The sequence below is a fragment of the Melozone crissalis genome, unplaced genomic scaffold (genome assembly GCF_028551555.1).
Source record: "Melozone crissalis strain CALT ecotype California unplaced genomic scaffold, PUWL_Pcris_2 ptg000129l_1, whole genome shotgun sequence".
Lineage (NCBI taxonomy): Eukaryota > Metazoa > Chordata > Aves > Passeriformes > Passerellidae > Melozone > Melozone crissalis.
The window spans coordinates 1,428,209-1,455,104 of record NW_026535903.1 but is presented as its reverse complement, the minus strand read 5'-3'; the positions used below and the strand labels follow the sequence as shown (position 1 = coordinate 1,455,104).

The following is a 26,896-nucleotide window of genomic DNA, read 5'->3' as shown; positions in this document are numbered from 1 at the left end:
CACATTTTGGGCAATTCTTGATTCAAAATGCTAAAGGTATAGGTCTGAGATAAATATGTATGCCTAATGGACAAAGAGGAATGTGAAAAAGGGAAAAATGTCGCAGATCATCTTAAATTATTAAGCCCTAGTCTACAGTGTCTTTACCGTGACCAATCCAGGATGTTTGGGATGGGATGTGGAACAAGAATTCATTTGGTACATTATACACTAAAAAGAAAATACTTAGTCCTGAGCACTACAAGAAAAAAAAAAAAATTGTTCAGTTACAGTCCTCAGCTTGGTTCGGACCTGCAAGCGTTACAGGCACAAAGGCAGGACACAGCTTCTGGTATTTCCCTTAATCCTTAAGGAAAAGATAAACCAGGGTAATTTGAGGTCATGCACGGGTCTTTTTCTTAGATGACCCCAAACAGCAAATGTTTCTCTGCTCTCACGGCCAAAAAAAATGTATTTTGTTTGTCTGACATGTCATCAATGGATCTTAAGGCACGTTTTTCAACAAGACTCAGAAGGTCTTGTGCTGTTTAAGAGTTTTAAATACTAAAATCTGGATATACTTTTTCATTGGGTTCAGAGTTTTATTGTGAAAGGTTTTAAACTGTTGAAAGAGTAGTAAATGAAAAGTCAGAAGAGCAAAAGCTATCCTTTCTTAATGCTCTGAAGTATTCATCTGGGAGTAGTGAGGAAGGCTGCCAGCTGAAATATTGCTGACATGATGAAGCAAATACGGAGCTCAGTCAAGGAAATAACAGTGTATATCTAGAGGTAAGTAGCTTTTTACTCTGTATCTTAATTTGCCATACATTCTCAGACAAATACAGGACTGCTGATCTCACTGACTGTGTCACTAGCAAAATGCTTTTAAGCGCATAAGCATTTTAACTGGCACAAAAATGAGCTCTGTTTCAGAAGCATTGAGAAAGCTGCTAAAACAATCCATTCCAAAGCTGTTGCTTCTCATTCGCGGTGCCTCTGCTGTTGTCAAGGTTGTTTACTCTTCCAGAAGAAGAGGAGTACTTTCTTCAACAGGTCCAGCAGCAGGGAACAGCAGCTGTGCAAATCAGATCAAGCACATTTTCCCCTACAGTGATTGGCCCTACTTCTTTCTTTCAGACTCAAAGAGAGCCAGAGGCAAAGATAAATTCTGGTTTTCTGTCACAAGAGTGGGCTGACTACATGCTAGTAAGTTCTGTCATTTTAGTCCACCGAGTAATATTAATTCCTGCAGCAGTATATGGCTTGGTTTGGCCATTGGGTTGCAAAGCATTTGATTACACCTTAAGTCTTGCCAATTTAATTAAACTACCATAAAAAAGTAATCGTGTATCTATTCAAATACTAAGGAGGGATGTGTTTATGTAAACTAGACCTGCGACCTTTTCAGTGTAAATATGCAGAGAAACTTTTTAAAGTGGGCTTTGAAAGTTTTCTCAAAGATCTCTTGACACACAGAATTAGGCACAAGCATATATCTTCAGATCCCAAAAGATTGGTCTTGCTTGTGAATTACACTGCTTGCAATTTTGATTCACCTGGATGTAGCCTTGAGATTATACCTTGAGGAGCTAGTCCTAGCTGAGGTACCATAGGAGCCAAAAACCCACAACATAAATGTATGCCTGCACTGTGTTTTCTTAGGAGCTTTCAAATTCTGAAGAGCATCACTTGACAGTACAGACAGCTTGCCAACATGTCAGTGTTCAAAATATTTTGGGCTTTATAACTCAAGACAGTTCATAAAACTTTACCTGCAGACAAAATCTGGAACACTATTCAGAGGAGAACATTACTATTTTTTACACAGCACAGCACAAAATTAATTGCTGTTATTTTAAATTAGATGATGCTTTAAAGTAGTCTTCAGGATCACTTACAGCAGAAGCACATATCCATTTTGGAATTGGCCAAACTATGAGTCATGGCAAAAGCAGTCCCCTTGCCCACATTAAATTCTGGCTGCCTGTCAGCTGAGTGTCAGCTCTTCTCTATAAACATTCTTGTCCCTGTATAGCTCTTTAATAGGTATGTGCAAATGAAGCCTAATATCCATATTGGGGTGCTAAAGTTAATTTTTTCTGAGCTTATTTTCTCAAACCCACAGTTTTTGACAATCAGGTATTTATTTATTCACTACATTTGCAACAGTTTACTAGAAAAGCATAAAAAAAATTACTAAGTATAAATATACACATTACATTAAAGTGCATTAACAAGAAACAAAATGTCATCTCACACAAAATTAATTGCTTCCCATAATCCTATAGACGAGTGTGGCAAAGAGACACAGACACACTACATAAGTCAATACTTACATGTTGTAACATGTAAGAGTTTGCATTCTGAAATTCTTCCTTTTATAATTGTCTACCAAACTAAACATTTTCTTGGGGATGTGCCAATGGGGCATATATGAATTTTGCTTTTTCATTTTGAAGATTGGTTGCTTGATTAGGGGAATGTTCTAATTTATTTTTAAAGAATGATTCTACGTTGCCTAATACCCGTTTGTGTAGATGGAATTTAATATTAGCACAAAATCTCTCCAGTCCTTTACATCATACCTTCATACCATCCCTCTCAAGTCTTAACTTTAGGGAACGGGCTTATTTTGAAACAGCTGCATTACTTTAAGACTTCTAGTTCTGCTGAGGTCTTCTAGGCTCCAAATGGGTACAAAATATTTAATTTAGAATTTTCAAAAAAGCAAACTAATCTTTGTATAGGAGGAAGAAAATAATTTTAACTCTGCTCACTGTCTAATAAATGGGCAAACTGTCTGTAATCTACTCCTGTGGGTATTTTGCGTGTTTACGTATATATTTTTATTCATGTATGTATGTATATACACACGTATGTACATATGTATGTGCAAACACACGTATTCTTTTTTATCTAGTCTCTGTGTATTACTGGCATTTATGCACATTTCATCTCCTTGCATCAGGCCCTTACTTTCCTAAGACCCATTACATAATCAATCATACAATACTTTGCCAATAAATCCTATAGTACACAATTTATAGAATGTGTGAAGATCCAAAATGCTTTAAAAATTTTGCTAGCCTGCGGGGTAAAAGACTATTCACTACTTTCAGAGAAAGAATCTTGGAAAACTGTTTTGGTTTTTTGATTGTTTACTTTCCAGACTTCTTAGATATATTCATGATCTGTGTGTCGAAAGAAATTATATATGTTTCAATAGTGTATGATGTAGGAGTAAACTATAATCTTGGAATGCTTTGCAACTTGGTTGCATAATTATCTACATTCCCTTCCTTTTCCCTTTTTTCAAATCACAAAATTTTAATCAGGTGAAGGTGGAACAAAGGTTCATCTGGGTAGATGTTGCATGAAACTGTTCTGCCTGTGACCCTGAGCAATCAGTGTCTCCTTAGCAATGCTTTATGGCTTCGATGGGTACATCCTCAAAATATGTGGATGAGCACATCTCGCAGACCACTCTTAAGGGCATCTCAGTGGTATTGAGATTAAAGAAATAGAGTAGCAAATTATCTGGAAGAATTTTAAATCAGTTCCTTGCTTTTAAATATACAAAATACTTTTTTTAAAATATTTATTAATCTATTTAAATATTTACAGTAAGCAGAGTTAAATTAAAAAGGAGCCTGGCTGGACAGTGCTGGGAACCTAAGGATTAGATGCTTGTGGGGTTTAGTTTTGGTTGGTTTTGAGTTTTTAACACACTGGGGTAGAAGGAGAGAGATCTATAAAATAGGAGATGTATTGACATGGCCACAAAGGGTTATTGGAGCAGCTGGGTACATGCTTCAGCCCAGTCTAGTGTAATGGCCAGCAGGTGTTCAGCCTGGATATCTGGCATGGAGGTTTCCTTCCCATCAGTTTAACGATTCTCTTTCCAAGAAGATAAAGGCAGCTGAACAGAAGGAGGACTGGAGGGCTAGCACACACTTCGGTGTTACCTTGAGTGGAACTGAATGGGAGCAAGGAGCTTAACTGGCTCTAAAACTCTGAAGTATTCTCAAGCCTGCCACTTTGGATGTTGCTAAGAGAGCTACATTAGGAGTTTCTCACCTTTGTATTGATGCTTCTTGCAATTAATTAAAATAATAAAAGATTTTACACTGATAATATGTTTTTTCAAACTGCTTAGTGAATTAAATTCTAACCCTTTTTTTCCTCACAGTCTATAAAGGAGTCCTTTGATTTGACCACTGCCATTCAGTAAGCATCTCCTGCTGTCATAAATACGGCAAGCCATTGGTAGGCCTGTGCTGAAAACAGCACAAGAGCATTGGCAGTCCCAGTCAATGGGATTGGTCTTTGAGTGAAAGAAAATAACTTGTATTGGCAAATGAGGCCTTTCTATTAACACCAGTTTTGCTTACAAGATGATTTATGGTTTCTTGTTGAACCGTGTCTCCTTGTCTTCCTAACTTCTTTTTCTGTCTCAAATCACATAAAATTGCAACATAAAATTTTTTCCAGCTTAACTGTAGAAGTATTATGTATGGAAAATGAAACATAGTCTGGAAAGTCAGTATGATAAGCACAAATGACATTCTGTCACCTATAAAGCAGTCTGGACAATTTGCAGAATAACCATTTCATTCTATGATAACTGCATAGCATTATCTAGCAAAGAAATCCAGTGATCAAAGCACACAGTAAGTCAAAAATGGCTGTCTGAGAATCTGAATTCACCTTTGGAAAGGTTTTTAGTTTCTGCTTTACAGACAGGGAACTCCAATCTGAAAGCTGTATCAGGCTTTCATGTATCATCTGAAGCAGCCTCCAAGGATATAACAAATTACTCTGTGGATTCCGTTTTTCTTTTGCCTTCTGGAGCTATCAGTGTTGTGCTTCAAGTACCAATTTAGTCTTTAGCAAACTGGAGCTAAGTTCAGTAAGCAAGCTGTTACAACGGGGAAATACCATTCACTACAATTGCTGCCACTAAATTAATAAGACTTTAAAATAATGCACTACATAGGATGTAGAACCAGTTTATTCTATGTAGCATTCATTTCTTTTTAAAGTTATATTTCTAACCTTCCGATTTCTGTGCAAGGTTGTCCTAACAATGCAAAACCATTTTGAAGAAACTTCCAAAATGGAAGTTGGTATCATTCGTTAGAGAATGGTTCATGGTTTTGGCACTTTGTTTCCGTTCGAAATTTTAAGTGGATACCGAGTTGTAAGGGATTAGGGTCTTTCAATTTTCAGTTATTAAGCAGAACAATTTTGGCACCTGAAAGCCAGTATTCCTTTGCTACTACTAAGGAAATTGAATCTGTTACATTTGGTCTGTTTTGAAGATTGTTACTGCAGTTACAAAGCCTATTCAGTTTTTTATGAGCAGATTTGAGAGATGAGATGCAGTAGCATGATTTTATATTTTAAAAAATTACATTTCTTGAGTGGTTTTGGGTGGGAAAAAAAATACAATGCCTTTCTTTTGCCTTCCTTTTCTATTCAGTACCATGCCATCATAAAAATTATCAACAGTTCTATCATGTTTCCTCAAACAGCAAGAATGGCACTTTGAACTTCCATAGATTAAGCTGGGGGGTAGGGAAGTGGGATAAATGGGGTAGAAAAAAACCTCAAAACTAGACATATTAAAACCTTTCCATGATGCTAACATTGCATTTTATGGATGACTAACATGTTTCAAAGTAGTTCAGTCTCTTCCCACAGTCTACCCATTCTGTAAGTCATCCAGAAACTTGCACCATCATTTCTTTTCTATGCAAAATGGACACTTTTTCAGACTATTCTACTAATCATCTTGTCCAGCTTACTTGTAATATTTTTCAATGCTGTAGGGAAATTTTACTGAAAACAGTGCATGGAATTGTGGACTAATTTTGTTTCCTCAAGGTCTGTCAGGATCCATTCTGCTGTTTGGGTTTTTTTTAGTACTATCTCAGAATACCACTTGTGTGATCTGCTGAGGACACTGTCTGTAATGTGCCTTTCCAAAAACAGGATTTCCAGGTGATTATTGCAAAGGTTACAGGTTTAGGCAGAAATGCATTTACATAAATCAAAGTTACAGATCTTATCAAAATTAAATTAGGGCTGAGCCAATTATCTAAAAAAAATATCTAAAAAGGTAAGAAATTCTAAAACCTAATGGAGACCTTTAAGTTCCTGAGATTTTTATCCATCTCAAACTCTTTTCCCTTCACAGAGAACGTAGGGAAATTATATTTAGCCACACAACACAGCAATTTCATCAATATTGTCTGAAAACATACATATAATTCCACTTTTCTGAAAATATGCTTTTCCTGTATCTTCCAAGTGAGCAGTTTCTGGTGATGCATAGCAAGAGCCTACTTGTGTTCATAAAAGCTTTTTTAGTTTACATAAAATACATAACCACAATGTTCCACCTTTTACCAATAAAGCTATTTTTCCGGTAAGATGTTGTCTAGCTAATCAGCTTCCAAAGAGACCTGATGAGCTGACTAGCCCCAAGTTACTAAAGCAGATGGCCCAGCCCTAAACTATTTCTGTTTCTAAAATAAATAGCGTTGGAAATCTTTCTTTTCTAAACACTTCTCAGTTCCTTGTTATGCTCATACACATGTTTCTGGGTTAGTTACAACTTCGCCGTTTTTTTCAGGCTCATCTTTCAGAAACTGCTCCACTTCAATAGAGTCCACTTTGGCATCTTCAGGAGTTTTGTTTTCACATTTGTTTAATTCCTCTCTTTCTGCTGCTTCTTCTTTTGTATGTGGTTCTTCTGATTTTTTCTTAATGCAGAAGAAATTTCCCAAGGCCAATACAAGGGCTGAGGTGGTAACTTCAATTCCAGCAATAATGAAAACAAACATGTACCTCCCCGTTGCATCCAGGAGTTTTCCTGAAAAAGGCAACATTCCAGGTAATTAACAAAAGTGATTATCTTGCAGTGAATATTTTTCTGATTTTTAAAGCATTTTGACTCTCCTGTCTAGAATCACCATGACTACCTAACAAGATTTTTTGAAATAGGATTAAAACAAGTTTATAACAAAATATTTCTCAATTATTTCGGTTCAGTTTAACAGTCACTTACACTACATGAGATATCAAAACACATAGTCTGCTGCACACAGAGGCATGCAGTTCATCTGAAATAAAACCAGCCTCGCCTTCAGATGCGAAAGATCAAACAGATGCTTTGTATTTCAGATAAAAATATGTGCATCCATGGATGGTATCTGTGTCATCTGTGTCATGATCTGATCATCATTATCCTCTTGCTCCCAATTTCATTTACCTTTCTACACGGGTAGTGGACTGCCTGCTTAAAATGAAAATGTTATTCAATAGTCAGTCTGGAGTAACTGACTGATTCTGACACTGGAAAAGGTAAATTTTTACAGGATGCGGTGGATGTGAAAGAACAGGTGGGAGGATATGAAGGAAGTGCCTCTCCAAACCTGAAGCTTGGAGGAAGTGGTGCATAATACTGGTTTTCCCATGAGGGGGGTTTTGTTAAAATAAAAATACTTGTCTGGTATAAGCAGTAAACATTCTATAGCAGTGACCTGGTGGGTTTTGGGAGGGAAAGTGTGTTTCAGTTCAGGGTCTGTAAAATGTATGTTCTTTGATTGGTAATTAATTTGTGTTTTGACTTCAAATTAATGAATTTTACTATTTTGTCATGTCCCCTTATTCTTGGGTTGTAAGACGTGCAATAGAAGCACTCCACCTTCCTTAAATCAGTCTGGTTTTATAGGCCTCCTTGTAGGATTTTATTTCGTCCTTCAGATGTTTTCTTTCCTCCTCCAAATCTACCATGGATATAGAGAATGTATCCTAATATTTCCCAAAGAAAATTGACAGGTTTCATATTCTGAATCCCAGTCAGCTATCTACCAATAAGAAGATCAGTGCAGGGTTTCAGAAAGAAATAGCAGCATCTCGAGATGGCAGTTTAACCAATCCTGAAATAGACCCAAGAAGGAAACGGGTTATTCCATCCCTTCTTGGAGTATTTCAGAGTGCAATTGCAGAAAGCCTTCGAAAGATGTGCAACACTAGCACAATCTGCACTTCTTGAGTGACTCGCATCTTTTTCTCAGCTCCCTTATATTTTGTGTAAATGAATGCAATGCACACAATCAGCATACTTGCCTGCTGATGGTGGGCCAATCAGAACAGCCATAGCTTCTGCCAGGAGCACTAAACCGATAGCACTGGAAAACTTCTGCGTACCAACGATAGCCATGAGAACTTCAAACTGAAGAGCACCTACCATTCCATAAGAAATGCCAAAGAAAATGCAAAAGACCACCAGTCCACCATAATCAACAGACATAGAGCCCATGAGATCTGTAAAACCATTAAAAATCATAGCAAAACTGAAGAGGTAGACACAGCGTGGTCTAACCCATTTAAGACCAGCTACCATTCCACAGATTGGGCGAGCAAAGATATCAATGAATCCCAGAATAGTCAGAAGAAAAGCTGCTTTGGTGTCTTGATACCCTAAATCCTTGGCATAACTCACAACAAACACTGGAGGAACAAAGAGGCCAAGCACCATGATAGATGCTGCTAGTGTATAGATTACAAAACCACCGTCTTTAAACACACTGAAATCCAGAAGTTTTTTCTTCACTTTCTTCTCAGCTGGCTCTTTGGTAGCTTCAGCCTTTTTGGGTGGCTCCAAAGGTCTCATTAGTGCTCCGCATACACAGCAGTTGAGCAGCATCCCGCCCAGGATAAGGAATCCTCCTCTCCAACCGTACTCATGCTGTAATATCTGCCCCAATGGTGAGAGAGCACAAAGAAACACTGGACTCCCAGCAGCAGATAGCCCATTGGCTAAGGGCCGGCGTTTGTCAAAGTAACGGTTTAACATGATGAGTGAAGGCTGAAAGTTTAGTGCCAAACCCAAACCTGTAGTAGAGGGTACATAACAATTAATACTGGCCTACAATATCATTGTTAAAGATATTCTAATTACAGTTTTTCTGACTCATGACTTAAGAGAAAATAGTTTTGTTCCAAATGGACAGAAGAATCCTAAGATAACACAAAGTATTTTACCCCCATAGTATTATTGTACTTTATGATTACACTTCATGCTAATAACAAAAATAAATGACCTTTTAATTCCACATTTATCTGCCATCTTTATAAAAGTCCAGTTGGGTGATCCTTATGCTTCGGGTATTTTTCACTTAAACAAAACTTCAGCCTAAAGCTAAGATATAAGTGAACTCATTTTCAGCATAGTACTTACCAGTAATCACACCTGCAGTTAGATAGATCTGAACGATGCTTGTGCAGAAGGAAGCTATCACCATCCCCATTGAAGCAAAAAGGCCACCCACCAGCATGACAGGGCGACAACCAAAGCGATTGACACATACGCTACAAAGTGGACCTAGGCAAGAAAAGCAAATTACAGTTGCTACAATAAACCAACTTTTACAACTGATTTTCTGATACTTTGTATTTCTTTGGTGGACTTCAAAGTGCAACGTTCATAGTAGGAATCAATGATCTTAAAGGTCTAAGGTCTTTCCAACTTCAGTGATTCTGACTTGTTTTGTACTTTGTCCATAAAGTCAGGCCAATCAGGAAAAATGTCCTTCCCTCTGTAGTCAAATACTTTTGTAGTCAAATACTTTTGACTATTTGTAGTCAATATTTTTTGTCTTCATAGTGCCTTGTGATTTTTCTTTTTCATCATCCTTAGCAGCTACTGACTTACAAAGACATAATTTTAAATAAACTGAATGGGCTTAAAAAATCTTCTGATTTATGTGATTATTAGTAATTCTTCCTTGGAATGCCTTATTTGCACACAACTAATGATATGCAGTCATGATACAGACTGTCAACGGCTGTAAGATTTACAAACTTAATTGTATGACAATAATAATTGTAATAACAATAATTGTAATAAAAAATTGTAATAACAATACTGTTTCAAAACCAGATAACTACTCACCTGTTCCATAAAGCATGGCCAACAGAATGGAGGAAATCCATGCAGTGTCGCTATATCCAATGCCAAATTCCCGGATAAGTTCTTTAAAGAAGACACTAACTGCCTTAGGAAAGGCATAGGAGAATCCTGTGATGATAAAACAGCCAAAAAGGACAGCCCAGCCCCAGCCTCCATCAGGGGCTTTAACACCTGAGGGACCATCATCAGCTACTACAGCTCCCATGATGAAGAAGCTTGTGTGTTCCCTAAGAAACAAAAAGCAATTAGTATCTGTAAAATTGCACTACCATTTAAACTAAGGCTTGGAATTATTTTTAAAAAACAGTCTTGTAAATGCAGTGCAATTTTAACTATTTCTTGTTTAGGTTTTTACAAAGCTTGCAAAAGCACATGAAAATGAGATGCACGCAGCTGAGTTTTAAATGAATGGCCCTGCACAGCTCTCAGAGTCAAAGCTGGATTTCATCCAAAGCACTGCTTCATCAAAAAACTGAAGCCGTAACAGCATTTCAGGGGTGTATCTGACTTTCACAAATATGTAATAATTACTGCATTAAAGTCTGCAAGATATTTTATATAAGACTTTTTTACATGAAGCTCCTGGCCTATTCACTTAGGAGACCTGTTGCATCACAAATGCTCTGTGAAATGGAGGACTAATCACCCAGATTTTTTGTTCCCCACTGAGGAGAGCTGTACAGCCCTGATACCCTATTATCTTGAAAAGATAGAAAGGTCCCCTTGAGATGATGATGAGCTATCATTTTTCACACATCAAGTTCAAATGATAAACTGCAGTGAAAATCCCCAAGAGCCATTTTTGTGGATGCTGGGAGTTAGTAACTGAAGCAATGCTCAGTACAGCTGCCTGCCTGACACAAATATTTGCCATTGTTGTTACTACATGATCAGTAAGTAAAAGTAATATTTGATGAATCTTGGCTCAAATGTGTAAAGAACAGGAATAAGATGTAAAGTTGAAGCACTTCAGGGAGTATTGTCACTCGCGCTACTTCCAAGTTGTCCGAATATTTCATTTGAAGTGAAGGTTGAAAATATTGGGGGAAGGGTTGGGCAGTTTTCCTTCATTTCCATTACCCGTCTAATAGCAGCACAAAGTTAGTAATAATACATGAACACGCTTTGTTGAAATACAGCAACTGGCAATCTCTCCAGACTGCTTATACAGTGCTGGGTGGGGATATTCAGTGCCTTACAGCATTCGCCTCTGGGCACAGGCTGGGACTGTCTCCTTTACTGCGTCTACAGCAAAGTTGTTTTAAGGGCAGCCTCTGCAGACCTAACAGGGCTGAACCCCGATAGCAAACTACATCCATGCCATATGAAGCGGCGAGTGGCTTTGAGAAGAAACACCGTTAAGAACTATTTGGCAGCACGCTTCTTCCTTTCAGCAGAGAACTGTCCAAGATTTTCAGGGGGAGAGAAGTCAACTCGGCACGCAGCGCAGCGAGCCTGGTGCGGCCGCGGTTCGGAGGAAGAGCCGGCTCCCCGCGCCGCACTCCGACCCTCGGGCAGAGGCTGCCGGAGCCGCCCCGCCCGCGCCCCCGCCTGACCCGCGCGGTGATGCCCCAGCGGGGCGCGCGCGGCCGCCGCACTGAGACGTGCGGGACGTGACTCCCGGGCCGGGGGCGGGCGCTGCCCGCCAGTTGCGCGCGCGGCCCGGGCGGAGCCGGGGCCGCACCCCCGCCCAGCGCTCGCAACCGCCGTTGCCGGAGCCCGGTGCTCTCACAGGAGAGGGAAATATCCTCCTTCCTGGCCGTTCTTGAGCTCTTCCATGCCCAGCAGAGCAAGTCAGCCTGAAGGAGACACATTCTGATGCACCTGCCTTACGGAGCTTACCATCTTTGCCATGAGGAGCAGTCTCTAAAACGGTTTTATGTTTTGCTGTGATGAAAGAGCAAAAGAGTTGCTGATGAGGGAGCTTGCTGATGTGAGGGAACCTGGCCTACTTTCCAGCATTTCATAAAAAAAGGTCTACAGGGGAACACACAGTAATATCCATTTACTCTTTACATCACGACTACTACCACATTTGGCTAAAAATCACCATAAGCCAGCACACCAGATCTTCAGGCACCATCCTTTCAAGAGTGGTTCGCATTTGCACACACATGCCTCAAAAACAGCTCTCTTAAAGGGAAGGGCTGAGAGAACTTGGATGGTTCAGCATGCAGAAGAGGATGCTCTGGGGAAGCCTTATTGCACCTTTCCAGTGTCTGAAGTGGCTACAAGAAGGCTGGAGAGGGACTTGTTACAAGGGCATGCCGTGATTGAACAAGGGGGAATGACTTCAAACTGACAGTAGATTTAGATTAGGTATTAGGAAGAAATTCTTTAGTCTGAGGGTGATGGGGCCCTGGTTGCCCAGAGAAGCTGTGGCCGTCTCATCCCTGGAAGAGTTCCAGGCCTGGTTAGACAGGGTTTGGAGCCGTGTGGCCTGATGGAAGGTGTTCATGCCCACAGCAGCGGGTTGGAATGAGATTAAAGTTTCTTCCAACCCAAACTACTCTATGATTCTACAATCAATGTTATTCGTCTGGTTTTGTCCATTGGTTATTCATGTTAACACATCAAAATAAAAAGACCATTAACCAGAACTAAATGAACCCTGTCTCCATAAACACAGCAAGAATGTACTTCATCCTGTTGTGGTGTACCTTACTAGGCTGGGCTGCATTTACCTCCTTAAGAGGTGAATAATAAATAATAAGGAAGTAGTGCAAAATGTATAAACGAGGGGTACCACCTTTAGAAAAGGCAGGCTTCTGGTTGATCTGCACTGGCGAAATTTTTACTTAGGATTTCACTACAGTGCTGGGATGCCATCAAAGCCTGCTAAGATAGAAGGCTACTGCCTAACTATTGCAACAGCTTGTTTTGCTTTCTGCTTTTGCCAGCTCAGCCCTATTTAGAGGCAAAGGATTACATTTAACTGGCTGCAGCTCAGTTTCATATCTCCACAACAGACATAACAGTATTGTCAGTATTTGTTCCAGATTCCTTCTATCATGAATGGATTCTTGCTTTGGTAATGTGCAAAACAAAGGTAGCATCTGGGGTTTCATCTTCCTGATATTATCTTCTTGTTGTCATGGAAACTAATACAGACTCAGTTAGGAGGAAATATTAGGTAGCATTGTGGGTGGTGTGATGGTGTGGTTTCTGGGATGACGTATTATAAAAAGGAGCAGCTAGAAAAGGCAAGAATCTATTATTTGTGTTTAGCCACTACTCTTATTGGCAACATAGCTGTACTTCATGGTCAGCAGTATGGGTAGGAAGGACACTTATGAGCATGTACACTGACTTATATAGCTTGAGAACTTCATGTTCTCAAGAAGAATTAATTTCAGGAATTTTCAAGAATAATTAATTTATTCTAACTACAGCTGAAATCTACACAACCTTGACTTTCTATGATACAAATAAGAGATGGTTATCAAAAATAGAACATAAGCCTCCGAGTAGGGAACCCAGTTCAGCCTAGACTTCAGTCTGGAGCCACGCCCAGGTGAGATTTGTATAACTACAAAATAAGGAAGATGGTATAAGCTGAGTAATGTAGACATCCTCCTTCAGTTTTTCATATCTGTGAACAAAGAAAATAATTTCTCTCTTCATAGGGTGTTGGAAGTATGAATATCTTGAAAAGCATAGGCTGCTTAATGTTGTGCTAATAGGAATTATAAACCTCCTGTATTTGCCCAAAGGTATTAAAATCTAACTAAACAAAATATGCATGTTATTGTTGATTTTAAGGATTCCTAAGACTAACCAACTCTACTGAAATTTTTCAGGAAATGATTCCTGAAAAAAAGTGTTTATTTTAATATTCTCCAGATGCTTATGATAGCCCTCTACATATAGAACAACTACCCTTTGTATTGACATCACTGACATTTGCCTATTCAGCATGACTTTAACTCCTTCCTGCTTCTCCAAAGTACAAATGCATAAATCTTTAAATCAGATTTTATTACAACTCAGGTAACTCATAGTAGCCATTTAAATGGGCCACTGGTATAACCCACTAGTGCATTTCCTGTGGCTTACCTGCTTAAATATTAGCCAGTAGAATTCTATGTTCATTCCAAAGGCTGTTCCCTACAAAATCATTACCATATTTATCAGTGCCTATTTTGACCTCCTGTCCTCCTTGCAAGGCCCCACAGTGACTGCCACTGTCCCATTTTGGCCTCCTCCATTTCAAATGAGACAATGCTGTCTTTCTTAAGGGTTTGCCAGTTTTCCCCATTCTCTCATCTCCCTCTTAGAACTCCTAGAATAATTCTGTGCTGTCTGCAGCTGCAAGTGATGTTCCATACCAAATCTTGACTATTAATTATTCTCCAGTCCCCATTTAGCCTCAAAACAGCTGTTCACTGCTGCTGCACAGTGAGTAACATTCATCACAAGTTATTAGCAGACCTCAATGACAGTAAATTCACACTGCAATTTTATGTGTAGCAGATAATGATAACAAGTTTAAATTCTATTAGCTGGGTAAAGTGCTCTATAGGGAAAGTTGTGATTATTTATTTGCTTGTCCTATTTTATATCATGAAAAGTTGCAGAATCCCAACTTCACTTAAGAACAACTTACAATTAATTTTCATGCATCATGAAAATTAATTTCAGCTCTGTGGCTGTGATGGCTTTGCAAAATGTTGAAGCTTTAGAAAAACATAAATGCTTGACAATTGCTTATAGTGAAGAAGTGTCCTTATATTGTTTAGTATAAATCCAAAAAGTGACAGAGATAGATAAAAACTAATTAAGGGTCGAGTCCTGTCACCAGCTGAGCATCTCTGCTTATTTTTGCAGACTATAATGGAACTACCTTTATATAAAAAGTGCTCACATGCACATGCGCTGTATCGCAAGCTAGGTGAGCACTGGTAGCTGAATGTAGTGAGAAAAGATAATCTGGCTCAGAGATTTTACACTTTGGACAGTGTATTTTCATAATAGGGTGTCACACATTGAGATATGTGAATTGCCACCTTCAGTCACAATTTAAAATGCCACCTTTTTATTTCTATAATATACCTTGAGTTATACTTCTGACTGAACCACAGAAGGTGTACTGTACTAATAGATTCTGATTTACATTTTAAAACCGCTGCCACACTGCTTCCTCTGAAATAAACACTGCAAAACCATACATGGCTTTACTCTATGACATCCTAAATTGAACGGATTGCCCAAGAGGAGTGCATTTCCACTAATGCTAACGGTCTGCCCCTGTGAGGAAGCTGAATTACTGAAATTCAACTCCACCTTTTTGTGCTTTTTCTTCTCTCCACAGAATTGCTTAGAAGGCAAACCGCAGACCCCTTCAGGTGGATTGCGAGCAGCATCAAAACAAGGCTCTTTCCCAAGAGATGGAGGGGCTTCGGCGGCCGCCGCGCGGGAGGGGCCGTGGGGGAGAGGGCTTGGGAATACAATGGTGGCGGTCGCGGCGTCGCCACGGCCACGACCGCTCGCGCGGCGCTCCGGGGCGGGCACGTAGCCCGCGCAGCCCTCAGCCGAGGCGGCTCCCGGGGAACGCTTGGGTCGCCGCCGCAGCCAATGCTCACGCAGACCGGGGAGACGCCGCGCGATTCCGCGCCCGGGTGCCCCACCGTTCTTAGTGTGCTCGCTGAACCGAGTAACGGGGCTCCTGCCTGGGGCTGAGACGATGTCCTTATGAGGGAACAGTCCCTCACACTGCTCGTCACTCGCTCTGACGGACCTGAACGGTCACCGCTATGACAAAAAATTCCGAAATTCACCTCCGAGGGCTCTACACTGAAACAGGAGCTGAGCAGTAGCGAAGGGACAGCGGAGGCGAGAGACCCTCGTCCCCCAGTAACGGTGTGAAGCCACGAATGGCGGAAACAAAGCCCGAGCTCGCGGGCGTCCCACGAGCCACCGGTGTGGCACTGTACGTGCCCTCGGGCCGGCGGCACTACGCGCCTAGGCGTGACCCGGCTGCCAGAGGGGAAGCCGGGGGCCACGCTCTCTCGTAGCAGGCGGAGTGGTGCCCGGTGGCCAGCACCGCTCAGCGCCCGGACAGCGCTTTCAGGCTGGTGGCGCTGAGGACGTTGGGCGACCCATACGGCAACGCGGGTTTCCCGACGAAGAGCTGAGCCCGCGTGGCCCCACGAGCGAGGAGAAACGCAGCCAGTGGGACGACGCCGCGCCGACTCCCGTGGTGTGGTGCCAAGGGGTGCGAGAACAGTCGGCGTCGTGCCCACGTCCCCACCGGCGCCCAGCGTAGCCTCTGGGCAAAGGATGAACCCGTGACTCTTACGCCGCGCTTTGCCCAAAGCTTGGGCGGCGCAAGGGCTCATCCGCCGGCCCAGAGACCCCCACGCAGAGAAGCGCCCTCGGTCAGGTCGGCGCTCCGGGTTCGGCTCACCCGGCTCCGGACCCCCCACTCCGCGCTCCCCGCGGCGTTCGTCCGCGTGCCCCGGCAAGGACTCCGCAGCATCGCGCACGACGGCCCCGCCTCAGTACCTGAGTCACGTCCCGCGTCTCGGCGCGGGGATGCCCGTGCTGGCGCCGGACCGCAGCCCGCTGTGCCCGTGTGCCCGCGCAGAGCCGCACGGCCCGTCTGCTCCCGGCCTGGGGAGCGCTCCCGCGCGGCGGCTCTGGGGCTGCTCGCCCCGCCCTCCACGCGGGGCGTGCCCTGGGTCCTATCGCCGCCGCGGCGACTCCCCCTCCGCTACAGGTTCTTCGGGGCCCGGGCCCCGGCCGCGCGCAGCGCGACTCCACCGGCGCCGGCTCCGAGCGGGGCGCCGGCGCCTCATAAGGCATCAGCACGAGCTTTGCGCTGCTTGCGTACAGTGCAACGCGGGGCTGGACCCAGCCGGCACGAATGCTGCGCTGGCTGTCCGGAGGAAGAGGACCTGAGCAGTGGACTTCAACTTATGAATGGATTTCTGCTGTTGAGGTTTGTTCTGTGCTGCCGTTTCTGTTTTATCGGGAGCGATCAGTTTCCTCATTGTCTCCTCCCACGAGAATTACTCCTACGAGCTTCCTTGCTTAGTTGTTTTCTTCTTAGAAATTTGAGTGTGATATTCTGTATATTGTATATTGAATATTCTGATATTGAGTGTGCATTCTGTAGACAACCGTTAGGCTTCCCTCCTCATCCTTTACCAAGGGAGTAAATATTATACTACTCCCTGCAAATACGGTTTCATAACATACTCCTCCTTTTACATCTGGATGGAATGAGCTTTCTGCATTAATCTCTTGGGACTCAGCTGGGATTCCTACAAACGTTTGATTATAAAACTGGTGTGTTGATCTATGAAAGTTGTGGTGGGATTCTTAAAGGCACCGAAAGTAGCACTCCTATGGATACCTGGGGCTTAGGAAATTCAGGAGTAGGTGACTCCATTCTTTTGTGTGCTTCTAGCACACAATCCAATATATACGGGAGTGACACCACACCTTAAATCCTGTGTTTGGTTTTCACTCCCTCACAACAAGACAAACATTGAGGGGCTGGAACATGGCCAGAGAAGGGCAACAGAGCTAGGGAAGGGTCTAGAGCACGAGTCTGATGGACACTAGCTGAGGGAGCAGGAGAGACTCAGCCTGGAGAAAAGGAGGCTCAGGGGACCTTATCACTCTCTACAGCTACCTGAAAGGAGATTGTACCAAGGCAGGCATCTGTCTCTTCTCCCAGGTAACAAGTGATAGAACAAGAGGAAATGGCCTCAAGTTGTGCTGGAGGAGCTTTAGATTAGATATTGGAAAAAATCTCTTCTCCAAACAGGTTGCCAAGCATTGGAATGGCATGTCCAGGGAAGTCATGGAGACACCATCCCTGGAGGTTAACAGCTGAACTCAACGATCTTGGGGAAAAAAATTTCTAAATTATTCTATGATTCCTATAACCTATGTGGAGTTACACATAGGGGTAGGATTCTAAGTAGAAGAGGACAAGTAGGATACAATATTGTCTTTCGAGAACTAGGATATCGCACAGATTAGTAGCTTCCAATGTAAAACCTACTTGCTGAAATCATGTAATACCAAGGCAGGAACTGAAGCTCTTTTAATGACTTAGAAGTTTTTTCTTTCCCTTGCGCATTATGTTTGCATTGGCTATTGGTTCAATTTTGCTGAAGTATAGTACCCATTTGTAAATGCTTAAGGATTCATTGCATTAATGTGTGAAGATGAGCAAGGCCATGTGGTTTATTTTAAGTAGATAACATACAGACAATAAGACTGACACTGCTAATCTTAAAGACTAGTAAAAGTAAAACCAGTTTTTGACTGTCCACTGTTATCTGAATTCAGGCCATTCACTTGCAAACTAGGTGTATTCAGATTTCAACATCAATCCCTGAAATGACATTGTGTAGTCTGTAATCTTTTTTACTCATCATTAAAGTTTGTCTGTTTGGGACACTACTGAATCACTGTAAGTTATCAATTACTCATTTAGGGAACTAACATGCATTTAACTATGTGACTAGGGGCTGATTGAAGGTACATTGGAGAAGATGACAGCTAATTTGAAAGGGGGGGGCAGGGGTGAGGAAGGGTTGAAAAGATAATGTGGTTGATAGGTTAGGCAATGGCTAATATAAGGGTGTAAAGAATGGCAGCAGTCAGAATGGTGTACGGACTTGGACATTTGCCTATTATGTGCTGATTCTGATGAGGGCTCTGAGGGGCCCACTGCACAATATAAATTATGCCGGGACTTGCACTATAATTTTTGTGTGTTCATATATAGAAAATCATTTTAAGCCAGGTTTCACCATTGTATTTTAAACCAGAGGTGATTCATATAAGTAAATTAACTAAATCTCTTTAATAATTGCAGTATTCTGTAACTATAATTTGCTAAATGGAACTTGCTTTATTTCGAAAGTCAAATTGTTAGTTCTGATTCTAATTTTCATTGTTAGTGGTGGAAATAAACCCCTTCTTTCTTTAACTGGCATGGGGCTGGACACACAATTCCCTTCTGATGACATAAGGAAAATTATATAAGAACTACTGATAATGCTCTATCTTCTCTAAATTAGTGTACTTCAGATATCATTTGGGTGCAGCATTCGAGTTTCTGGAAGTTTATATGATCTAGGAAAACAGAAGACTGACACAACATTACAGGAAGTTTGCCTCATGACTTCCAGACAAGCAAGTCATCTAGTGTGACTAAGGGAAAATCATGCTTTAGGCCTGCTGCATGTTACATCTTCCTCTGTCTCACCTAGACAGTGTAAAGCAGTTTAGTTGATGGATACAGTTTTTAATAATTAAGTGCCAAGCTTTTTAAAGTTTTTCTCATGATGCAGTGGGAGTTCAGAGAGGACGGGAAGTTTGTTCATATCTGTTAACGGCTGTACTCTAAGGGGCAAAGAGTCTCCTTCCTGATCTGCGCTAGGGAGAAATTGATTAATAATAAACGGTTCGATAAACAACATGCATAGGAAGACAAGTGAACGAGAGAGTGAGCTCTGAGAGTATGGAACAAGTACTAGCTGCCTTTTGGGAGAAGGGGGTCTTACTAAACGAGACGGGGGCTACAAAGGAGCGTGCCCGCGCTCACACGAAGCAGAGAAGAGGCTGCTGCGTGAGAGTAGTGAGGACGGAACGGGGAGAATGCGAGGAGGAGAGAACACGCTGCCGGCTCCTGGAAGTGAATGCAATACGAGGAACCGAGAAACCGGAGGGGAGGCAGACGGGGGCTGGCACTGCCTCCGTGAGCGAGGGCCGGAGCGGCGGCGGCAGCAGCGGCCCCGCCGCGGCGGCGCCATGGAGACGGGCCCGCCCCCGCGGGGCCCCGCCCGCCGCGGCCCGAGCGGCCTGCGGCCGGGAGCGGAGCCATGCGGAGGTTCGTGCCGTCAGGAGGCCGGTCGCCACTGGGCTTTTCCGTGGGAAGGCAGTGCGGTCGCACGGCATCCCGTTGTGCCGCAGGTTGTCCTTCGGAGCTCCCGATGCGTCGCCTGCGCATCTCGCGCCCTCTTCTCTCTCTGGGCACCCTCTTTCTTTTCTGTACTCTTGCTGCAAAGTGCCCTCTCTTGTGCTGTCCCTGAGTCCAAAGCATTATCTTGTGCTCCTCTCTACTGCCTACATCTAACGGGTTTATCTTCGGCAGTCTGCCTGCCATCTGCTCTTCTGCCTCAGAGCCCTCCATGGAATCCTTCCTTGTGGGCTCTGCTTCCTGGCAGCCAGTTCCCTTGGCAGTGTTGTCTTTTGCCGACACTCGATTGTCTTTTCCTCCCACTGTGCACTTCAAATTTAGTTAATCTTTTTAACTGTGGTAGCTACCTGATCCATTTGGAACAACTGTTGCTGAAAATGTGATACTAAAACAGCAGATCTTTCAGTGTTGCATGTTATAGGCAGGAAGGCAGTACTGTTCATGAATATCCATAATTGTGACTTTTTAAAAAGTCATCTACTTCTTACCCAAATGAAGATGTTACTTACACTAACACTAGCACGGTCGTGGGATTTGAACATTGCCAACAAGAATCAGAATATGAAGAGAAAACACTGTTTTAATTAACTTAGGGATAAATGTGAAATCTTGGCCAGCAGAGTTGAAAGACCATCAGATCATTGTGTCCTTTAGCACCGTCTGTTCCTCAGTATACCTGGGAAGACCAAACTCGAATTTTTTAATACGTCTCACATCCAATGATCAGTGACTCTTTTTTCGATCCTAGAGACCTGGAGTTGTCTAGATTGTTTGTGAAGAAAAATGTTATTTAAATTATGACATCCTTTAGCATAGAGATATTGCGTAGCATTTTCTGATCTGAAAAATCTCTCATTTAAAGAGATTAAAGAGACACTATTTGAAAGGCATGCTTGTCTGATTTGTTTTCTGCATCCCTGTGCTTATTCAGAAGGGATTATCTGCAAGCAGTGACACAGAATAATACGGTACAGTGAGAGAAGCTATATTTCCCCAAATCTCTGGAGAGAGCTGAACAGAAATGACAATTTTTTAAAGCATCCATACTGCTTAAAAATGATGGGTTTTTTCATCTACAGAATTTATAATCAGATAAGAGGCAAATATGGAGAACAAACAACAGGAAGAGGTGGATGTGAAGCAAGTAAAGGGTTTTGCATGTAAAAGCACAGGCTCTTTCTGTTGGTTATTTTCTTTTTAACTAAAAGCAGACAAATGGGACACAGCAGCTAATATTGTTAATGAAAGAGAGGGCTGAACTGTTCCTTGATTCGTCATACAAGTCTCGAAGAAAAGGTAAATATGTGTGCAGCTTGCAGGGTGGAGGGAATAAACACTTATTTCTGTTCTGTCTGCACATAATTCTTGTTTAATGTAATTACTGTCTTCAGAAGTAACAGTCTCTTTGGGGTTATTCTCTGCTTAAAATGGTAATTGTTATAAAATGCTGTAAACTGTACTCAATCCAACTACATTTATAATGTAGAGATGGCTGGCTAAGTTTTAAATAATTTTTTTTATTTACTGTGGGTGATCTGGTCAAGATTCTGGAATTCATCAAAGATTACTAAATGATTGATGTTAATATGGTGCATATGCAAATTCATTTAAAGTCAGTTTAGGAGTTTTACATGGAGCATATCCTTTGGGATTGGAATGAAGAATTTGAGTCTCTTAAATCCAGCAATTGCCTCTTTGCCAGGCTGAGCTGGATACTGATCACAGTACAGCAGTCGTTCTTCTGATCTGCCTTGCCCTTAAGGGTTTGGGGATGAACAAGGGAGGTGCAAAAATGTATGTCTAGACTACACTTCTGATAGAGACAGCACTTCTGATAGACTTGGTTTGTATACATGAGTGCTGGCTATGGGATTCAGAGTACTTCAGGTGAAGTGTAAATTTATTTTAGCAAAATCTAGCAGAATGTGAAAGTGAATATGCATTTAGCTGTTTGTTACTCTCCAGTTTTAGTTCAGAGTTTTGACTCTGTAGGTATTATATGATCAGTCTTATCTAATCTATTGCAACGGTCATTCAGCTACACAAAAACCCTGTAATATAGAGTTGAAAGTAAATAGAAGGTTGCAAAACAGCACGATAGTAATACAGGTTTGTTTGGCTGTGTGACAGGCTGCTGCAAACCTGTTAAGTCTTTAAGGGATTAATGCAGAGCTTTAAAGGTTCAGTGTATCATTAGAGAACTCACTGGTCTTGATAGCAGTATCAGCTCCTCAGATTTGATCCTGACGTTACTGGTATTTTTCCACTGGATCGCAGAGAAACTTTTTTGTTGATAGCAATTAAGAATATTGGGAGAGGAGGGGAAAAGATACAGAGCTGCTTCTATTTTCAAATGTATCTAAAAGATCAGATTTCTGCTGGTCAGCCCTTGTTCTGCAAATTTTTTCTTAACAGAAAATTTTGGGTGGAGGAGGAACTCAGTTATACTGGAGTGGAGATCTTGCACTACTTTTCAGCAGATCCTCTATATTCTGTATGCAACTAACCTTTGGAAGGATTGTTTGGGAAATAACATATACTATTATAATTGGTTTCCACTAACTCACAGGGAAAGATGTTATGGTGCCTGTTTCTTTAGGAAATTACAGCATCCTCAATAGGTACATGTTATTGTTCAAAAAATTTTATACGTGGATCCCTCATGCTTTTTAATGTAAATTTATTTTTGTTAGCTCTAAGAATAGTCATATAGGTCATCTGCTTGAGGATTATGTGAACCTGAAACTTCACATGGAGCAAAAGATTCAAGAACTGGAAGACACTTATGACAGAAATTGCTGTAAGAATGTTGGAAAAGCAATTTTGTGTTGCTGCAGTGCCATCTAGAAATCATTTTTCAGGGTTTTTTTTATTATTAGCATGTTCTGGTTTAACATTGCTATAGTTGTATAAGCTTTTTTTTGGTCTATTGTTTTATCTCTCTAAAAACTGATTACACTTGTAATTACAGTTTAGAAAATTATGCTTTGCTTGTGTAGTAGCTGTTGCTTTGCTTGTTTGACAGCTACCCCTTGTAAGGAATTGCTTAGAATATGTTTAGTAATGTGAGAGTGCATAAGATTATTTTATGTAGTAAGCACGCTGCTAAATTCGTTAACCTTGAAACTACAGGAAAGGTCAGCATCTAGAAAGCAGAGGTAGCCTTAGGCAAGATGAATAAATGTACACTGTTTATCATACTCCTAATTACAAGGTGCTTCCCCCCTGCTTCTCCTTCTTATATTCCTATATTTCACCACAAGAGGATCATCTTACTAACGGTGAAATTTTATCTTTAACTGTGATACCCTAGGGAGGCATTATACCATCTCTTTCTATGTAACAAACTTTAAAGAAAAACAAAACTTTCCTTCTTTGTCTCTGTATAAAAATGCATTTGATATTGGAATTCCTTTTACTAATTTACATATGAATGTGTTTAGTCATTAGACCTAGAACACTTAATTTTCGTCCTGTCAACCAAACCAATATATAATATAAATGGAAGCGGTATTGTTAAGCAATTATGTCTTCCACCCAACACCTGCCAATCCAAGTCTTGCTGCCCTCAGTATAGTAGTCCTGCTTAAATAATGAATCTTCATCCAGGACTCTCTTTCTCATGGGCTTCCTGAAGACAATTTATGAACGTACCTGAAGAAGTGTGAGAACCAGAAGAATATTTGATAACTGGCTTGGAAGTTATGGTGTTTTCTGTGGTTGAGCTGTAATGTTAAAGGTGGTTAGCTGCTGTCCACCAGCGTAAGGCTACATCATCTAATACACATGACTTCTCTTACCACACTGGAGAAGAAAAAAATTATCTCAGTAGTTTATGCTTACAACTAAAGAAGCACCTCTTCCGTCCTTGCCACTGGATCTCCTGCAGTTATTCCCCCTAATCTAACATGACTTTGTATCAAATAGACAAAAAGCCTTGTTATCTCATTCTTTTGTTTTCAGTTGTATTTTATCAGTTTAATTCATCTAAGTAGTTTCTCTCACTTTTAAAAATGCTTTCTCAGTTTAGCCACTGGATGGCAGCTCACTGCAACCATTTAGTTTTCTGGAAAATCCATGGCTTCTTTATGAACAGTTTTTCATACACTTATAAAACATAGGTGTTTTGAGGCAAGAATTTCACATTTGTTCATATCTTTACTGTGGTATCTTTACTGTTGTCTTTAATTTTCATGTTTTGGAGTAACTTGCAATGTTACTTGAGGAGAATTTCACAGTAAATGCACATTCTGTAGTACTGTACTTGAGTTTGAAATGTAAAGTCTTCTAACAACAGGTGATTCTTCCCCAAGACTGACAAACAAACAAAAAATACCCGCAAAACACCCTTAGTTTTTATTCTGCTGAAATCAACAGCTTTTTGCTCTGTGTATCATAGGTCTAAACAACAGCTGTCTCCGGCAGCTGAGCTAGAATGGATTCTGAAACAGAGTAAAACACAAGCAGAACTTAACTGGCAGCAGCTCTGTGAGAATGCTGAATGTAATTGGTATCAGAAATCAGAGGATCCAACACACAGCCTATCTTCATCAAGAGAGGAGGTGAGAATTTCAAATTAACACTGTTTAAGAATCATCTACTGCATAGAGAGCTATGGAGTTTGTCACCATGGTGTTTCTCAGGGAAATATGAGTTTACCTTTCTTTCAAAGACCTGTAAAATTTACAATACAGTATTTCTGTATTGTGTACAGCAATTCATTGCATGTATCAGAAATCAGATTAATTTTCATGAACAATCTCTAATAGTGGCCTTTTCTCCCTTTCCATGTAAGCAAGTTAGCTTGAGAGATATTTTTCCTTTGCCATTGTAGCAAAAGAAGAAAGATGTCTCTTAGAGCAGCCCGAGGGCAGAAAGAATTTCAGATCACAGTACCACTTGAATTCTATCAAGGGATCAATATTAGTTCTGAAAAGCTCTTGGGTATTTTTGTGTGGAAAAAACCACCTATTTTGTGCAGTGTAAAAACTTCAGCTTCTGAAAAATTAAATACATGTTTATTGTTTAGAGACTATTTAGACAATGGTCTAACAATTCTCAATGCCCAGTTGCGCTGAACTCACAGGTACAGAGGAAACACTTGTTTCTGAAGTTCATAATGCTGGCATTTACTCTAGTGTTTTATTTTATCATTGTCTTTCCAGAATTATTCATAGGCATCAACAGCTGTAGCAAGTGAACACATGAGAGAGATAAATCATAATTTTCCATTTTACACGAAGAAGACAGTTATGCTAAATTATTTGTCTGTTAGGGCAGTTTTTGACAGAGACAAAAGGAATGTGCTTAAGTCCCTGTGCTATGTTTTAAAGTATCCTTGATTTCCTTCTTTTTGTTTTAACTTTCCTTTTCCTTTCCCTTTCCAGTCCTTACCTTTCCTTTTTTTTATCCCTTTGTCCTTGAGCTACTGACATCCTCTGCCTCCCCTCCATTCCTTCTGTCCCAGGTTCAAGGTGATCTACAGAAAACAGACTACAGGTTGCATGAAGTGAAGAGTGTTCTTTCTGCTTTTACTGTTGAGAGAGAACAGACAATACAAGCATCGTTTAATCACAGTATTTCACCTGAAGGGGAGAAACAGGTTAGACAACACTTAGTGTAGACATGGATGAATTCATTCTAAGATAACAATATTATGGGCCTTGTTTCCACTGAACTTACTGTAGGCAGTTCATCTGTTCCATATGTTTCATTCAAAATATAGCCATATCTGTCCTGGAAAACACATAGATTGGGTGCCATGGGATTAATTATGACTCTCATTCATTACTCACTAGCAAAAGGAGCAAGCTGAATATAGACAGCTGCTCCAAAATGTGACAACATACTGTACCACCGTGGCAATCGAGTGGGAAGAATGAATTTCTGGAACCTCATTCCTGAGGTTCTGTGCAGTTCAGGGTAGATTTTAAAGTTTAAAAGTTAAAATTTTAAGGCAATGTTTCAAAATACTAGTATGCCAGCCGTTTAAAATATTTTAATGTTTTGTATTTGAGTATCACTAGCTAGTTTTCCTTTCATTGCTGCCTCTTAAATTGCTTATATTTTAAAAAGCCATTCAAAGTTGTAAATGTAATGCTGCTTTGAAGTCATGCTGAAGGATAATGCATTAATAGTAGAAAACTGCCTTTGGTAAGAGTGAAAGCAAAGTGTATGCTGCAGTGCACTCTACTGGGTGGCTACAGGTGCTCAACAGTGACCAGTTCAGAGCATGTTACCAGAGCTTGCTAAGAAAAAGCAGTTTTGGTTTTGTTTGGTTGGTTTTTGTTTTTTCCCCGGGAATTTTCTTCCCATTTGTTGTCAGGGAGATGGTGAATGGACAGCGATCCAGAGACAAAAGACGTGGCCTTGGCATACCATTGTAATGGTTCCGGGGGAGTGGGAGAAGCGGGGGGAGGGTGCAGACATATTCTGGTAGTTTCTTAGCTGGGGGTGGGTAGTCCTTGCCCGGTTGGGAGCAGAGACGGTCGTGTGGATTTTCTTCGTCTGGGACCTGTCCTGCGCAGCGGTCTTCAACACTGCCGCGGAGCTCCGCCTGCCGCCGGCTTCTGAGTCTGTTGCTTGCAAGAGAGAAAGGGCGGCTCCATTGACTGAGACTTCGCGGGCTGCCAGCGCCGACAGAGACCAGCACAGTCCCCGCGGGTGCCTGGGGAAGCCATTCCCTCCGCCCTCCTCCCGGAACCGCCGCTTGGAGGGCCCCTGAAGCTGGAGCAGCACGTCCGCCGCACCTCTTCTCTGTTCCGTAGTGGGACATCATAAAGCCCGGCCTCCCTTCCCAGCGTGTGCCGGCTGCCGTTAGCGATGCCGAAGACCGATCACTGCTGGCGTGGGTGTCTGGGGGAGTCAATCCTTCTTCCCTCGCTCTCACCTGAGCTGCCATCACCAGCGGGGAGGTCCCGATCTTGCAGCTGACGCCGCGGCAGTCACCGCAGCCTACAGCGCCTCTTGTCGGTTGTCGTCGTAACTACACC

The 26,896-nt window shown here is 41.6% G+C and overlaps 2 protein-coding genes across 2 annotated transcripts in view; one reads left to right on the top strand and one right to left on the bottom strand.

The window, feature by feature from the left end:
• Nucleotides 1-1,806: 1,806 nt before the first annotated feature.
• Nucleotides 1,807-16,566, bottom strand: SLC16A3 (solute carrier family 16 member 3). The gene is made up of 5 exons (XM_054293151.1): nt 16,466-16,566; nt 9,944-10,188; nt 9,230-9,373; nt 8,116-8,883; nt 1,807-6,856 (listed from the first exon to the last, which is right to left on the bottom strand). The coding sequence occupies exons 2-5, from the start codon at nt 10,164-10,166 to the stop codon at nt 6,570-6,572; spliced, it is 1,422 nt and encodes a 473-aa protein (XP_054149126.1). The 5' UTR covers nt 10,167-10,188; nt 16,466-16,566; the 3' UTR covers nt 1,807-6,569.
• The window catches only part of CCDC57 (coiled-coil domain containing 57), a 28,103-nt gene continuing 17,041 nt past the window's right edge, over nt 15,835-26,896 (top strand). Inside the window, exons 1-6 of the mRNA XM_054293059.1 lie at nt 15,835-15,928; nt 15,979-16,222; nt 16,278-16,901; nt 19,692-19,814; nt 24,304-24,466; nt 25,372-25,506. Of these exons, the coding sequence (XP_054149034.1) occupies nt 15,835-15,928; nt 15,979-16,222; nt 16,278-16,901; nt 19,692-19,814; nt 24,304-24,466; nt 25,372-25,506 (1,383 nt within the window). The remainder of the gene's footprint in view (nt 15,929-15,978; nt 16,223-16,277; nt 16,902-19,691; nt 19,815-24,303; nt 24,467-25,371; nt 25,507-26,896) is intronic.

Coding starts and splice junctions, on each gene's coding strand:
- SLC16A3 (XM_054293151.1), bottom strand. CDS start 10,166: ATGGGAGCTGTAGTAGCTGATGATGGTCCCTCAGGTGTTAAAGCCCCT. Junction 9,374..9,943: donor GGCCATGCTTTATGGAACAG/GTGAGTAGTTAT, acceptor TTTCTTGCCTAG/GTCCACTTTGTAGCGTATGT. Junction 6,857..8,115: donor GATTGGCCCACCATCAGCAG/GCAAGTATGCTG, acceptor TGCCTTTTTCAG/GAAAACTCCTGGATGCAACG.